Source organism: Xiphias gladius, chromosome 16 (genome assembly GCF_016859285.1).
Source record: "Xiphias gladius isolate SHS-SW01 ecotype Sanya breed wild chromosome 16, ASM1685928v1, whole genome shotgun sequence".
Taxonomy (NCBI): domain Eukaryota; kingdom Metazoa; phylum Chordata; class Actinopteri; order Istiophoriformes; family Xiphiidae; genus Xiphias; species Xiphias gladius.
The window spans coordinates 16,656,053-16,673,162 of NC_053415.1; the positions used below are offsets into that span (position 1 = coordinate 16,656,053).

Sequence of the window (17,110 nt, forward strand, 5' to 3'; positions counted from 1 at the left end):
GCTGTCACTCTGATGTGCCCAAGGCCAGTTACAAACTACACTATTGTCCTCCCACACAAACTCTTACATACACACCTGCAGAGCACTTGCACAGGATTGTGTTTAACTCCTGCGAACAGGCTCAACAATTTTTTTGATTGCCCCTGGCCTCCTGCACTCTCCAAATGTTTTAACACAGAGAGTCTTATTTTTGTTGTCTGTGAGATTCAGCTTGAGAGGAAATTGAGAATTTGAGGAACTTTTTCTAACTCTTTCCCCATCTGTCCTTATGCATTCTGTCTCAGATATATACTTCTCATGCTCACCTCGTTGTCTATCTCTCTTTGCTTTTCCCTCTCAGAGAGCAACATCACGGTGTCGTTGTCCAGTAACTCCTCAGAAGTCCTAGAGGGCGACGCGATCCAGTTGACCTGCTCAGTCCAGTCCACTACAGGTCCCCTGTCTGTTGTCTGGCAGTTGACAGACAAGCAGGCAACTGGACCGGCCCAGGAGGTGGCCTCTGTGTATCGGGATGGCACGATTTGGCACAGCCCCGCCTACAGAGAGCGCTCCAGTTACGGGGAGATACGTGTGGAGAAGGTGCGAGCCGATACATTCTCTCTTTCCCTGTACAATGCCTTACCTGGGGATGAGGGTCAGTACCGCTGCACAGCCACTGATTGGCTTCAGACCGGCACTGAACCAGAGCTAAACTGGGAGAAGATAGGAGAGAAGTCAGCCACCAAGACAGTCACTGTCAAGACTGTTGGTAAGTTATTTCAGCCTAATTAACCCTAATATTGTGTATATTCTAATATCTCCGAGTCAGTAAAGCATGTGAACACTCAAGACAAGACAAGAAAAGACTAGACAGTGTGTATGCACACATGCACACCAAATGAAAGAGATACATATGATTTGTGATTTGCTAAAGACTGCTCAGTCAGAACATGCAGTCCACATAGTGGAATAAACCATGGTTTATTCATGCACCACCCAGGGAAAAGAGCTATTATGACACAAACACACACACACACACACACACAAACACGCACACACTCTCCCTCTCTCTCACCACCTGCCACACGTCAAGAGCAGTGCTTCTGTGACACCCATCATAGACGCACGCACACACTCGCACACACCCATATGGATTAGCCAGAATTATTAGAATGGAAATGCAGCGGCAATGTGTTTCACAGTCTGTGGATCTCCTCTGTCAGTGCCGAGTTAAGCTTAACATCCTCCGTACAGGCTGAGGAAGCCACTGGAGCGGAGCAATGAAGAGCTGGCAGGCCGGGATCACTAGGCTCAATACATACACACACACACACACACACACACACACACACACACACACACAAAACCAACGGATTAGCTCCCTGCAGCAACACACAGCGGTGCTGCAGAGAAGAGATGTCAGTTTTTAAGTGGCCATTTGTTAAATTCAGGCAACAACAGAAACATTAGTTTGAGGAACAAGGGACGTATTATGCAAATCAGGGAAAAGAAGTCCAAAGCTGCTCGTCTCTCTTCAGTTACAATCCTCGACATCTCCTCTCCTTCTCCTCCCTGCTTGTTGATCAAAGGATTTTCTAAATGTGCGCTGTTGTGTGACGGTCAATGTGTGTGTTTCACTTTGTTTCAGATTTGTTTTGGTCCTCATTTTTCTCACTATAGCTTCCGAATGCAATATTATTGGACCTAAACCTGCCATGCAGATCGAGCACTTGCTCTTTTTTTTTTTTCATGTGTTTCAGCTTTCTTTTCATCTACAACTCTTGCCTTGCTTCTTTAGTCCTTGTAACTAATAAATAAAAAAAGCGAAATTTGAGCTCCAGTTTCATTCTGTGCCTAGATTAGGCTTCACACTGACCTGTCCTCTTAGTGAAACACACAACGAGCTGACGCTAAACATATTATATATGATCACTGAACCTTAATGTAGTTCATGGCTTCATCCTTTATGGATTCCCTCTGCTCACTGACAAGACCTTGAGGTGGTGAGAGAGGGATGCCCTCCAGGAATCTTGTGTTTTTGTTGCCCCGGTGAAGACAAATGTGCTCGGTAGAGTCCTCTTTCCAGCAGATTGGCTTAACAGGGCCTCAGGATGTCTGGGATGGCAAAGTGTGTACAAGTGAGAACTCTATATATACTATATACACACACACACCAGAATGTATCTGACACTTATAGACACACTCTCCCACTCCACCAAACACAATTTGTATAGTGAAGGAAACAAATGCATTCATGTTTATTCACACAAACAGAAAGACAGTTGTATGGGAAAATGGATTGGCGTGAAATCCTCTTTTGTGTTGAAGAAGCAGGCAGACAGTGGATGGATGGACGAGGGGCACCAGGAGATGAGAGATAGAGTGAGAGGAGAGAGTTATTGTGTATTAGAGAATTATGGTCCCAGGCGGCTGTCCCAGCAGTAGCCAAGTCTGGACAGAAAGCCATTGATTACACACCCTGAAGGACACCGGGGATGATGGCTGTCAGATGAAGACAGAGGGTGAGGGACGGAGAGAAAGTGAAGGGGCTGTTGACAAGAACATAATGGAGAAATCTGCAAAGTCTCAAGGAAATGAATTATCTGATCTGGCAAAAATCAGACTTCATCAACATCTATCCATTCTACCTCCCACTTTCTTTTTTTATCTGTGTAGGGCTGTCTTTCTCATATTCGAGCTCAATCATTCACATTCAGTGAAATGTCCCGAAATAGGCGCAGCAGGGCCGGCTTATTGAACGGCCGCAGATAAAAGGGATTTATCTTTATCTAGTCTTATCTCTCTCTCCCTCTCTCTCTTTTGTCTCCCTTGCTTTCCAGTGTAGATGTATCTTGGCAATAATACTATATATGGAGTTGGGTGAATGTTTTTAGCTTAATGAGGATAGTTTAGACTTGGCAAGGAGCTGGGCGTAGATCGAACATCGGCGCTTAGCAGAAATCTCTCCCCTGGGTTTTCTTTGTTGCATCACCATTAATTTTGAGGTGCACTCTCACAGTCAAGCACACAACCTCATACTTACACACAAGCACAGCTTAGTACATACATACACATGCACGTGCATAAGCTAAATGGCTGTTTTTAGGCACTTAGGCCATTATGATGGAAGAAAATGCTTGTCAAGTTTGAGAACTGCTCTACCAATAAATAATTTGGTGCCCTTTAAGGGGGACCTATTATGCTTTTCCTTATTTTCTGTCATATATACTGTTACAATGTTGGATGTTCATATTGAATATGGCCATAGTTTGAAATGATGAGGTAAACAAAATTTAAAAGTACTCCCTGTTAGACAAAAGCTCAGGCCTCAGATTGCTCTGAACGCTAGGTTCCACTTCAGTTGGCGTTTTAGCACATTTCCCGCACGTACAACTATTTAACAGGGGCATATATAGAAAAAAATGTATATACGGATTGTGATTGAAAGACTAAATTTGCCGTTATGTCACACAATAAGCAGATAATGTGCATAATATTTACTGAACAGATGTTTCCTGATGTAATCTCTGTTCCTGCAGATGTTCATGCTGTCCACTCTCATATTCTGGATCGGATTTGAGCTTGAACGTGTACAGATGGATTTGAGAAGTTTCCATTTCCAATCAATTATGTTATGTTACTTAGTTTTAGTTACTAGTAACTTAGTTTTACAGTTTGCCTTTAGAACCTCCACACCGGTAAGAGGATGAGGCAGTGCATACAGTGGGTACGCTGCCCCTGGGCAAGCTTCCAAATGTTCGGACAGTCAGAAGAAAGTGGGCTTTCAAGGCGGCCTCTTCAGAAGGCCTGAGCTAATATTGCCAGTTTCCGTCAGAGACTGAACTGTGAATCATGCAAAGCTAGTCTAATGGAGTCCCAGATTAAAAATATAGAGCTGGAAATGAGCATAATAGGTCCCCTTTAAGTAAATCCTGTCTGTATCTGTTCCAGCAGGGGGCTTTGTTCCTCTTGGCAGCCATGCTTAAAAGAAAAGTTCCTTCCCGTAAACGATTATGAACCTCCACATCATTTGCTGAACTTAAAGCTTTTAGAGAACAGAATCAATCACACACCCAAGTTGTGGTTTACTACTATTATGCAATCAGCAGTACTCTATGTTTGAGGGGTTCATCATTGTGTGTGTCATCATAACATCCTCTCTCCCCTTCTTTTACCATCTAGAGTCCTCCTTCATGGTGTCGGCCTCATCACGGACACCATCTGTAACCTTTGGAGACTCATTTGACCTCCTGTGCCTGGTCAAGCCCCGTCACAACCCCCGTGTCCCCACTTCTGTCACCTGGAGATTCAAGCCCGCTGGCACAGAAGCTGATGATGAGGATCAGGGAGAGTTCAAAGACCTGGTGACTTTCACCCGTGAGGGCACGCTGCAGTGGGGGGAGCAGTTACTGGGGCTGGGTACCCGCACTACAGTGGACCGCTCCCACTCCAACACCAACTTCCGTCTGTCAGTGACCCGGGCAGGGCGCCGTGAAGCGGGCAAGTACCAGTGCACCGCCATCCTTTGGAGGAGAAACTACGACAACAGCTGGAGCAGAGTAGCCAACCGCACTTCCAACCTGCTTGGCATCAGTGTCCTACAGCCAGGTAAAGCCACATGACTGCTTGCCAGGCAGACACACACCTAATTGGGACAGACACAGACCAGCACACAAACAGGAATAAACAAAAATTCAGACACACAGTCACACACACTCATACAGATACACATAGCGTGGATTCTACGCTTAGAGGATTTCTGCCTGCTCTAATTGTTCTTAGTCTCTGGTTTAGCCACTAATTGGAGTGTGTGCGGACGTGGGTGCGCGTGTGTGTGTCTGTGCATGCAAGGCAGGGTGGAGTCTCCTAATGGAGGGCAGTGAAAAGATAGCTAAATATCCCACAGGAAGACAAAACTGAGTGAAAGACGAGGGAGAGAGGGAAGAAAAAGGGTGGAGACAGAGAGTGAGAAAGTGTGAGAAAGCGAGTGAGCGATCTGTCCTTGAACCTTTTTCCTCAGCAGAGGCATTAAACTGTCTGTGCTGCCTTCATTGGCCCTCTGTGCTCCCCACGCACACGCACGCACAAACACACACGCGAGCACACGCGAGCACACGCGCGCACACACACACACACACACACACACACACACACACACACACACACACACACACACACACACACACACAGAAAAACCCATTCAGACACAGCCCAATTAGTGGCTGAACACAAACAACAAAACCACACACAGTCACATGAACACACACTGGCCCAGTTTATCCCAGTGTGGTGTGCCTCAACAGTATGATACTTCATTTATTCAGGTGAAGGTGCCTGAGGCAAGTACTCATCCTGCTGATAAAAAAAACCTACCGTTGTAGTGTGGCTTTCAAAGCTGTCCAGCAAAGCACTGTGGTACTGGAAGTAACAGTGGGGTCCAGATTTGTTGGATCCCATTAGAGCAAGGTGTGTGGGTGTGATGAGAAGTAGGTTTTAAACTTGTTAATAAGATCAGCAATCATTCAGCATCTTCTGACATACCAAGTGTTTGTTTGTAATGTAAATATAGGTGCAGACTTGTGTTTTTGCCTGCCTGCAAGCCCCTTCCATGTTCAGGTGAGGAAAAGGAAGATGCTGTATTGAGCAGACAGTGGTCGTCAATAACACTTTCAAAGTAAGCCAGGGAAATGTGGTCACACCTATAGTATAGTATTGACCGTCTCTCTTTCCCCGCTGTCATTGATACACACAAAAATGTAAACTGATGTAAACACACACACACACACACACACACACACACACACACACACACACACACACACACACACACACACACACACACAGAAAAACCCATTCAGACACAGCCCAATTAGTGGCTGAACACAAACAACAAAACCACACACAGTCACATGAACACACACTGGCCCAGTTTATCCCAGTGTGGTGTGCCTCAACAGTATGATACTTCATTTATTCAGGTGAAGGTGCCTGAGGCAAGTACTCATCCTGCTGATAAAAAAAAAACCCACCGTTGTAGTGTGGCTTTCAAAGCTGTCCAGCAAAGCACTGTGGTACTGGAAGTAACAGTGGGGTCCAGATTTGTTGGATCCCATTAGAGCAAGGTGTGTGGGTGTGATGAGAAGTAGGTTTTAAACTTGTTAATAAGATCAGCAATCATTCAGCATCTTCTGACATACCAAGTGTTTGTTTGTAATGTAAATATAGGTGCAGACTTGTGTTTTTGCCTGCCTGCAAGCCCCTTCCATGTTCAGGTGAGGAAAAGGAAGATGCTGTATTGAGCAGACAGTGGTCGTCAATAACACTTTCAAAGTAAGCCAGGGAAATGTGGTCACACCTATAGTATAGTATTGACCGTCTCTCTTTCCCCGCTGTCATTGATACACACAAAAATGTAAACTGATGTAAACACACACACACACACACACGCAGAAGCACCACAGTGCAGAGACAGTGCTTTACTTGCTTGACTGACTGTGATCTGACCCTAACCATTCATGCAGAACACAGAGTGTCCCCAGGCCCTTCAGAAGTTATTTCAAAATCGACTTATCATCCTGAATGCTCATTTACCTTCCCCGCATGTGCAGTTTACTTTATTTAGCCACAAAAAACTGAAGACACACATAGCCCCCCCAAACTAAGAGACATTTTGAATGGGAACAAATCCTGGGTCCTCCTCCCACTCTCGTCTCTAGCAGCATCTCCGTGACAAAGTGATCAGTTACCTTGGTAATGCCATCAGTAATCGTGACGATGTGATCAGTTTCAGACTGAAAGCCAATCAGTAACCGTAACAGTGCAATCATTCTGTGTGTAAGGGTATTATTTCACAAGGGAGGGTGAGTGAGTTATTCCTTTATCTCCCTGCCTGCTGAGGCTCAGTTCAGCCCTTGTCATGCCATGTTCATCTTCTTGGCCTCCTGTGTTTGTTTTTTTTTGTTTGTTTGTTTTTTTTTGTTGTTTTTTGTTTTTTTTCTGTCAGACCTTCATTTAAACTGATGATTCATTTGTCAGAATATAGGACGTCTCTCTCTGCATCATGCCTCTCCTCCCCATCTGCTTTCCCCCCTCTGTTTTCCTAAATGTTAACCACTCCTGGCTAAATTAGTGGCTGGCATTTTCAGTTCCTCTCTCAAAGAAGTGGGATAAAGGGGAGTGTGTTTAATGAGGTGTGAGCAAACTCAGCATCTGACCAGATACATGATTGAGAGACTTTAAATCATGCTTCTAGAGGTACCTGCTCAGTATGCATAAGACTGCATCACCAGCATGATGTGTGCACATAACATACGTGTGGGCATGTCTAACTTCTTGCATGAATGCCCCTGCAGCTGTGTTTCTTGTGATGTGCCTCTGAGAGCTTTCATATGATTACTATGCATAATATGCAGAAGCCTACCTCACCCCTGATACCCAGCGACACAACAGCCAAACTGTTTCTCTCCGCTTTCTGATGGTCCATTACACCACCATCTTGTATTCAGAAGAAAGACGCGTGTGTGTGCCTAACATGAGAAGGTCTGCAAATGCGAAATGACACTCCTCATTAAATTATTGTAGAACTTCAAAAGTGGAAAGTGGAAGCCAGCATCAGAAATAGCGCTCTTGATCCAACTTCCACGCATCTTATATCAGCATAAGAGAAAAGTTGGATGTAGATAAAAGCTGGACAGAACAGAAGCAGTCAGCCGGTCAACGTGATGTTTCGTCAAATGAGTGAGGTGCCTGTAGCCCAGCCCAGACCTACTTCCTGTTCCAGATTGCATTAGCAGCACTCTGCATGTGTCCAAATCCCCTGGGTCATATGAGAAGAGTTCACCGCTATATCTGCACACACACATACACACACTCACACACACTCACACACACATACAGTATTTTAATGTTCATTTTAACGGCAACCCTGCGCAGTAGTTGGGCTTGAACTGTCCACTATAGGCTTCGTGCAGAGACCCATACACAGGAGCACAAAAACATCATGCTCATATTTACACACAAGCCTGCAGTACATGGATACACAGGGAGGGGGCGGGGGTTACCTCCCAGAGCAAAAGTGTTATTATCTTTTGGTAGAACATGATTCAATATTATCCCTCACAGTAGAGGATCTCTACAAACACACAAAAATAACATAAATACAAGGTATCCACATACAGTGGCAGTAATATTAGATGACACCTGATTTGAGTTTTCTCTTTGTCTGATTCTGAAACGTAATAATGGCAAACACATGTTCAGCATGGCAGATCGCCAAGGAAGCCTCAGTTTCTACAACACAATCTAATATCATCTAGTCATAACTCAAACTACACACACGCAAACACACAAAAACACACTCTTCATCTCTCCGACACACACACACACACACACACACACACACACACACACACACACACACACACACACACACACACACACATAGACACACACTGAAAACACGCAAAACTAATTATGCTGAATCTTCCCTAATGGAACCGGAGTTTAGATTGATGATGGTTTTGGGAGTTCAATACATTTTTTCTCATCATTTCAGTGTGTGCATGTGCACGTTTGTGCGTGTGTGTCTGGCATGAGGAGCAGTATATTAAGACCGTCTGGTTATTGGCTGAGCTAGAATGATGATGGTGATGATGGGGGGGGGGGGTGTCCCACTTAGAGTTTTTCATCATTTCTCCTCACACACCTACGCTTGCCTGGCTACCTTGCACTCACATGATCAAACATCACGACGCAGGAATGGATGCCTTTTTTTGTTTTGTTTTGCTTATTCTTATCCTCTTCTCTTGTTTTGCTCTCTTGTGGTTGCACTTTGAGTTACAGAATATATGCCTCCCACTTTCTCCTACTTTATCATGTCCTGCCTCGTCTTCTATCTCTATCTCTTTCTATCTCTCTCTATCTCTTGAGATTGTACTTGAGGGTATCTTCCCATTTAATATGGGCTGGCATTGCAGATGCTGCATTTGCTCTCGTTTCATGCCAATGAAGTACTCGCCACCTAGCTGTTATTGATAGTGTTGGCATCACTGCGGTGATTGGAGATTCCTTCTAATCGGGGTATGGATGGGGAGCTGTCTATCTTCATTAAGGCCTGGCATGTCGCCCTGCCGCTTTATCTCTGTCTTTCAACATTTTGTTTGCACTCTCCCCATAAGTCTCTTTTAATGTCTTCTTTCCCCTTCACTCCCACTTAACTGCATGTTTCCTACCACGAATGCCCCTAGCTTCTTTCTCACTCTTGTGATTTTTCAATATTTTATAATTCCCCCCTTCCCTCCTCATCCTCATAATTCTCTCCGTTATGTTTACATTTTTCTTCAAATAGCTTTTTTGCAATTGTCAGTATTTCATGAATAATAAGGATATGGCAACTCTGTTTATGTGCACACAATAGCTGCTTTGTCACAGACTTATTGCTGGTGACAAGCTTCTAAATCTGTGGTGTGCCCTGTTCAGCTGCAGTGGACATAGTTAAGGTTTGCCCACAAGCTCACTTGAGGCAGAACTCTGTGCATGGGGTTGCTTGCATGTCTGCAACGCATCACCAGCCTCTCCTACGTACAGTTTATATGTTGCATGTACAAATAATCGGAGTGCACTTGTCTGTCTGTCTGTTGCACACACACACATTAACACACAGGGTCATAATGGATGATAAATGAAGAGCCTTTGAGGGGTGCACTGAAACAGAAAATAATTTCATAAAAGGTTTTTGATTAATCACTTCTGTTTCAGACATTCAAGGTCAGGCTCCTTCCCTACATGTTGTCTTCCTCACGGGAGCGAACCCTCAAACCCACTCTCTCTCATGCAAGAACACAGGCACATTTTTCTGTCAAATCCAATCCAATCTAGGCCTCATTTCCTTGTTCAGCCCAATCTGCAGACACAATGAGATTCTCTGTGTTGTGTCCCTCCATCTCTCTTAAGCACCTTTTGTGTGTGTGCGCGCGTGCGCGCGAGTGTGCGTGTGTGTGCGTTTGTGTGCCCTGCTGCTGATGTAATTGAAGTCGTAACTCAGAGCTAGCTATAGTGCTGTTGCTCCCCATGTAAATCAGTGGCTAATAGAAGGAGTAGATCAGGGGAAGCTCAGCAGTGCCGCCTCCTGAATAGACACACATACAGTACACACACTTGCTATTCTCTAACCTGAACTAACTGAATAACAACTGGTCTCTGTGGTTTAATGAGCATAATGTGTTTTATGCTTGTTGGGAGACCATTCAAACACACACAGACATCCAGACAGGCACAAGGCTTAAAATGATATGTCTTTATGCTCTCCTATCTGTGCCAGCCTCTTTTGGGCTATTAATCTCCTGAGTTCCCTGCCCTGACCCTGTCTTACCCCCTCTTGAGCATCCGGTTTCCCGTCAGGCCAGCCCGCGACCAGCAATCACTCTTCCAGACAGGCAGGAAGGAAGAGGAAATATCGTCACTGCATCACTGTGTTCGTACCATTGGTGGAGTGTGTGCGTTTGTGTGCCCTGCTGCTGATGTAATTGAAGTCGTAACTCAGAGCTAGCTATAGTGCTGTTGCTCCCCATGTAAATCAGTGGCTAATAGAAGGAGTAGATCAGGGGAAGCTCAGCAGTGCCGCCTCCTGAATAGACACACATACAGTACACACACTTGCTATTCTCTAACCTGAACTAACTGAATAACAACTGGTCTCTGTGGTTTAATGAGCATAATGTGTTTTATGCTTGTTGGGAGACCATTCAAACACACACAGACATCCAGACAGGCACAAGGCTTAAAATGATATGTCTTTATGCTCTCCTATCTGTGCCAGCCTCTTTTGGGCTATTAATCTCCCTGAGTTCCCCTGCCCTGACCCCCTGTCTTACCCCCCTCTTGAGCATCCGGTTTCCCGTCGGGCCAGCCCGCGACCAGCAATCACTCTTCCAGACAGGCAGGAAGGAAGAGGGAAAGTATCGTCACTGCATCACTGTGTTCGTACCATTGGTGGAGAATAGAAATTATATGGGTGGAGGTTGTGTGTGTGCGTGTTGGGCTCTGTCTGAGTGTGTTCAAGGCTGCTTTTAACGTGCACAGATCCCCATAATTAGCCCGGTCCTAATGATATTGTAGAGGGGGAGCTGGAAAGGGGAGGGATGAGGAGTGGTAATATCCCTCTGACACAATGGGATCACAGATACATTGCGGTCATTAGCATAGAAATTAGGATCCCAGTTTGGCAGATGAGCCACTTTTCTGTCAGGAAAAACCCCATCCCTCATTGCTTCAAACTAGCAGCTTGCTCTGATCTGTGCCCCCTGGGGCAGAGGTCCAGACGGGCCAGGGGGTGTGCAGCATGTTGTGTGTTTATGTGTATGACTGTGTAGTGTTGCAGAGGCTGGCAAGGAGCACAAAGCCAAAGTGAGCTGTTCTGCAGGGGATCAGGGCGTGTCTAAAGCCCTCAGTCCTGACATGCTCGTGGTTCTGGCCGTGGATTACCCCAGGGCTGTGCTAATGCTAATGCTAAAGGCGGAGCAGGCAGCCATTACTGTAAGTCCTCTGGAGCTGGAGAGACTGCCTGCTGCTTTTCAAAATCCCCCTAGGAGCATGTTCTCACTTTCTGTCTTTTACATCTCTCTCATCTTCTCCAGTCTCTCTCCCCCTCCCTCTGCACACTCACTTGCTTTCCTCTGCTCTCTGTTGTTAGGTGCTTGTGAATATCTGTTCAGTTTGGTGATATATCCCTTAACTCTCCAATTTTTCTCTCATCCCGTCTTCTTTAAAAAATCTCATCCCTCTCTCTGTGTCCACATTTTCCATTTTATTCAATCCTCTTTTCTTTTTATGTCTCTTTCTCCCTGTCTGTTGTCCACTCTGCCTTCCTTCAGCTAAGTGGAAGCATCACATCTGTGGCCCAGTGGCTAGGTTGTCGGCTCAGTGGTCATTAAGTGAATATTAGACAATATCTAAAAAGAGCAACAATGTTAGGCAGAGATCCCACCAGCACCTCTGGTGTTTGCATTTCAGTTATGCCTCATTAATATTCATTAACCCACAGGATAGGCTGCTGAATATTCATATTAGTGTTAGGTGGTTAGACAGAATTTGATCAGGAGGGACATAGATCATAGAGACACAGAAGGGAGGAAAGAGGTGATGAGTGGTCAAAGCAACAACTGTGATGAAAGGGAAATGAGAGGGAGAAGCAGACATTTCAACCTTAACATTTAGATCCTGTCTTGTATAAAAAGATTTCACCTGGAGCAGCGGCATAAGACGGAAATGGAAAATGAATGGAATTTCCTCCATAGCCAAAGACTAAAGGATGATGTTCTCTCATTTACAATATCGGGCTATATTCTCCTCCTCTGAACACTTGGCCAGGCACTTTCCTAGCTCCTTTGAAGTTATCATAAAATTTTGTTACAAACTGTGGTTAGACTGCGCTGGCATGCCACAGTAGCATCCTTAGCCGTACACTTCTCCTCCTACTGGACTCAAACTTGTTTTCATCTGCTCTGCTTCATAAACAACAGTTGTGCAGTGCAGCTCTTGGGGTTTTGGGTGCACTTTGCTATCTTTCTTCCTTATCAAAACTGAGCAGTTTGTAGTCTCTGTGTACTTACCTCGACTGATAAATAAAAAGAATAAAGACAGTTTTGTCTCAGCTCTGCAGTTTCTTGTAGCTATTAAACAGACAAATTGGGCACATATGGAAAAGGGGTGAGACAAGGGTTCAATGAGCCAATTAGTGACTGTATTGTGCAGTTTTGTGTGTATCTGTGTGCACCATAATGACGGTACATGCCCAGCAAACTGCTGAAACACAAGTACCTCCAGTGGGGCTGAGATAGTTGTGGGGTAAGATGCACTCTGTCTGGATACAGCGCATATCATTACATCTCCATTCTGCCCAATAAGATATTATTTACACATTTTGCAGAGAATCAGACATTTTTAATTACATTTTATTCAGTCAGGCCTGGTGTTAACAAAAGGAAGATACTGGAAGATAAGATCAGAGGGGTCCTTAAAGGTATCTTAGCTATGCCACGTTTTTCACGGAGACAGGGTTACCTTGGAAACCGCAGAGGCAGGTGAAGAGTTTTGAGAAAATATCAACATTTATGCTTAAGGTTAACTCCAAAAATATTATGAGTTTTGTCTTCTGCCTGATTATAAAGTTTTTCCAGAGAAGAAAATAAATTCATCAAAACAAACAATAGGAGAAATTAAGAGTTTAAGGATGGTGCTTAATATAAAATGAGGGCATGCACTTTAACTCTGTCTGAGACCAGTTTTGACTGGCACATGAACTAATGCAGAGCAGTGAGAACATGTGTTTCCAATTACGTATTTGTCTTACTTTGTGGATGCACCCCTTGAGGCTCATTAAAAAAACACAGTAGCAAAGAACATGTGACCACAACTAAAAATAGGTATTGACAGCCTTGCTGACACCCAAGAACACAGAAAGGCTCTTGCTGTTAAGGGACTGCACATACATGATGAGCGGCCTTGTTGGCGATGTATGATAAATCTGACTCCTTATGTCGAGTCTACTCCCACAACACGATGAATCTGCCCTCTTCGATACCACATGTACAGAAACACTGCATACTGTGCACACATCATATAAAGTATTTCGCCCGTTTTCTAATACTTGCGTAAGCAGATGCACTGATCTAACTGTTGTAGGATGGCTGCAGCTGAAGGAAGAAATGTCACTGTGGGAATGGACATGTGTCAGAGGATGTCACAGGCTGGACTCTGAGACATTTCTCAGCAAGAGGATTCTGGAGGGAGTGAAGACTTTAAGGTTGTTCTGGGACAAAAAAAAGACAGTATTTCTCTTCCCTTTGTTTCTCTTCTGCTTTTCTGCTCACTGCTCTTCCATTTTATTTGTCTCTCCTTCTTTGCTTGAGTGAGTGCTTAGTTATAATAACTTGTAATAGCTCATGATGCTACCTAATAAGGCTTGGATAATTAGCCAATTCTAGCTTTGAAAAAGCATTTCTGTAAGCACTGATGTACGGCAACAGGCTTTCGGCCCCCAGTTTTTCTCCTAGTTGCGGATTCAAACTTCAAATGGGAATGGCAGAGAATGGCTTTGTCCTGTGCCAATCCAATCCTGCATGGTTCCACTTCAGGAGGTTTGGAGGTAATTCTCCTGCAAAAAAAATGATTGCCAGAATTCCGCAGGGCTCGGCAGTAATTCCGGATGGGGAGATTGTCAGGCTTCCTACCAAGTCTCTAGTGGGTACCGAGGCATGATGATGACTAATTTGAGATGCTAGCTTCAAATGCCGCTGCACAACAGGGTGGTCTGGCGATGCCTTGTAGCCATGCATCTTTTGAATGCAACCAAACGTGCAGGCCACATACAATATGTATAATGTTAATCGTGCAGAATCACAAAAAGCTACCATGTGAGCATGGTCTGCAATCAGTGGATAAGGGTGAGGTTAATTGTGCAGATGGCTGTGACCCTAGGCAGTCCATCAGTCAGTCAGTCAGTCATAATGGAGCTTAGCCTGAGCTAGAAGGCTGAAACGGGAGATACAGGGGGCTGTTTAAAAATGCAAGAGACACATAGAAGATTGAGCATGTCATACAGGGTCAGATTTATGTCAGTAAACAGAAAACACATACATTTTCAAAAAGTTGTCACATGTATTTTGCAGCTTAACAAAACCATATTATTAAAAAATAATATTCCTGATTAGTGTTGGTTATTGTTTTTGTGCTGCTACAATACCAAAGCATCATTTATATATTTTTTTATACCTTACAGTGAGGATAAAAAACAATATGAATGCTAATAAAAAAATGTTTTTCAAGGAAACCTTTGTTTTTTCAGTTGACAGTTTCTGATACTCTGTGCTATGGATACATTTCAGTCTATAGCGTAATCCCTATTTCTAGTGAAAAATGAAAATACCTGACTTAATAACTGATTTTAATATGTGTCAAACAGTTCAACTTCTGTTTTTTCAAATTGGAAGTTTGTCTCTCTAAATCTATGTACTATAAATTACAATGAAAACGGCATTTGGAGAGCTTTTTGGCACATATTAACATAAAAAAAAAGTTTCCCCTGTAGTTACTCATTGTCATGTGTATTAACAAATCACCTGATAAGTGTGTTATTTAGACAATTATGGCCAACATCGGGTCCCCTGATCCAGAAATAGTGGGGAATGATGGGAAGAGATGGAAAAATGACATATTACTTACATGTCTGCCGCTGAGATCAATTAAGGGAATTTGTTTCCCCAAATTGTGTTCAATCAGTAAACTCTTGGATTACTGTCTGTGTGCCAACACTAGAAAGTGCTACCAATCAGATAGTTGTGGTTGAGGTTAAAGATGGTTATAGCTGATGATAGCTATGGTCTGTGTTGAATCTGTCAAATTCCAGTGAAAAAGGCTGGAAAATGCAATTTAGAAATACATATGTACCTGGAACTATTTGACATTTATTCAAGCTGCATGGTATTTGTTTGAGTGCAGGTAAATACCCCTGTGATTAGGATTGTTGAAGTAGCTTGAAGCAGTTGTCCTAATTTGTCATATAATATCAATGTACCTGATTTACAGCAGGTCTTATTACAACAAAGAATAATTTATATTGCACTCCAGTGTTTTGCTTAAGAATTGTAAGGTGTGAATTCTTTTTTTCTCTCTGTCTCTGTGTTTTGTGTGTGTGTGTGTGTGTGTGTGTGTGTGTGTGTGTGTGTGTGTGTGGGTGTGGGTGTGGTTGTGGTTGTGCGTGTGTTGGTGCGTTAGTGTGTTTGTGTGTGTGTTTGTTTGTGTGTGTGTGTTTTTTGTTGTGTTGGTGTGTGTTTTCTACATGCTATGTGCTGTAATAATCCTCCCCCCAAGCATTTGTCAGCAGGGCTCTGGTCTCGGTCATACCTGATGTACCTGCAGCTAATCCTATCCCACAACCGATGTCACTGTAACCAATCCTGTCAAAGCACTCAGGGCAGCCTCAGCTCCTTCCTGACGTCTCAGTCACATCTCTCTATCGTCTCTTCCCTTTCCTATCTTCTTTCTTTCCCGTCCTTGCTTGACTTTATAAATGCATTCCTTCTTCTGTCGCCTTCCTTCTTTTTCTGGCAGACTGACAGACCCCCTGCCCTGCTCTTGTCTTGTAACTTACCTCAGAACATACTCCCTCTCCTTCAATCTTGTCTCTTCTGCTGTTCTGCATCTTATCTTACATTTCTACCTTGATACCAACAAACCTCCCATCCCCTCAGCTTTGATTTGCCTGACATTTCCACCTCCTTTCCCTCATATTTCTTTCTTTCTCTTTGTCACCTGCTGTACCCACCCACGCACCACTATCTTTTCCTGCCCTGCTGCCACCAGAAATAAATCCAGCTACAGGTCGTCTGTCATAGAAACAGAAATTGCATTGTGTACCTGTCACCAGTGCTCACATTTTCCTGCACCCAAAGGAATGACTGTCTGTTCTTTCTCTTTCCCTCCTAAACCCCCCCTCCCTTAATTCTTTTCAGAGAGTAAGCTACGAGTGCAAAAGACCAACCAGTCTCAGGTGTACCCAGAGGACAGTCGTGTCAGGATCAATTGCTCCATCACCTCACAGACCAGCCAGGACTCCCAGCACGCTGTGCTGTGGTATGTGAGGCGCGCGACAGGGTCAGAAGCCGATGAGCTCCTGCTGAGAATTGAACGCTCGGGGGCCTTTGAATATGGCGCGTACGCAGATGAGGAGAGACTGCGACGTCGTGTGCAGTCCGAGAGGCTGTCCCCCCGTTTCTATGTGCTGACGCTAAACAGGGCAGAGAGCAGTGATTCTGGGACGTACTACTGCCTGGTGGAAGAGTGGCTGAGCGACCCAGATGGAGCCTGGTATCGACTCTCCCGGGAGTCCTCAGGGTTCACGCAGGTTCTGGTCAGACAGCCAGGTGAGCAATCGGTCAAAACTACTGCTCTCTCTAACAAAACGCTCATTTATTCCCACTGCAAGGAAGTAGCAGCTGCCACTTTAGCCCCGCATAATGTCCTGCTTTAGATCAGTTGAACATTGTTAAGCCAATCCCTCTTCCAAATCGTTTTCCCCTCACATTTGGCTCCCACACCATACATTGCCTAAGGCCTCAAGGCCGTCTCGCTCTGA

General features: G+C 44.4%; 1 protein-coding gene across 1 annotated transcript in view; it reads left to right on the top strand.

Moving 5' to 3' along the window:
- Positions 1 to 17,110, top strand: part of igsf3 (immunoglobulin superfamily, member 3) — a 72,569-nt gene that overhangs the window by 49,159 nt on the left and 6,300 nt on the right. Inside the window, exons 6-8 of the mRNA XM_040148978.1 lie at positions 341 to 748; positions 4,162 to 4,587; positions 16,488 to 16,898. Coding sequence (XP_040004912.1) covers positions 341 to 748; positions 4,162 to 4,587; positions 16,488 to 16,898 — 1,245 coding nt within the window. The remainder of the gene's footprint in view (positions 1 to 340; positions 749 to 4,161; positions 4,588 to 16,487; positions 16,899 to 17,110) is intronic.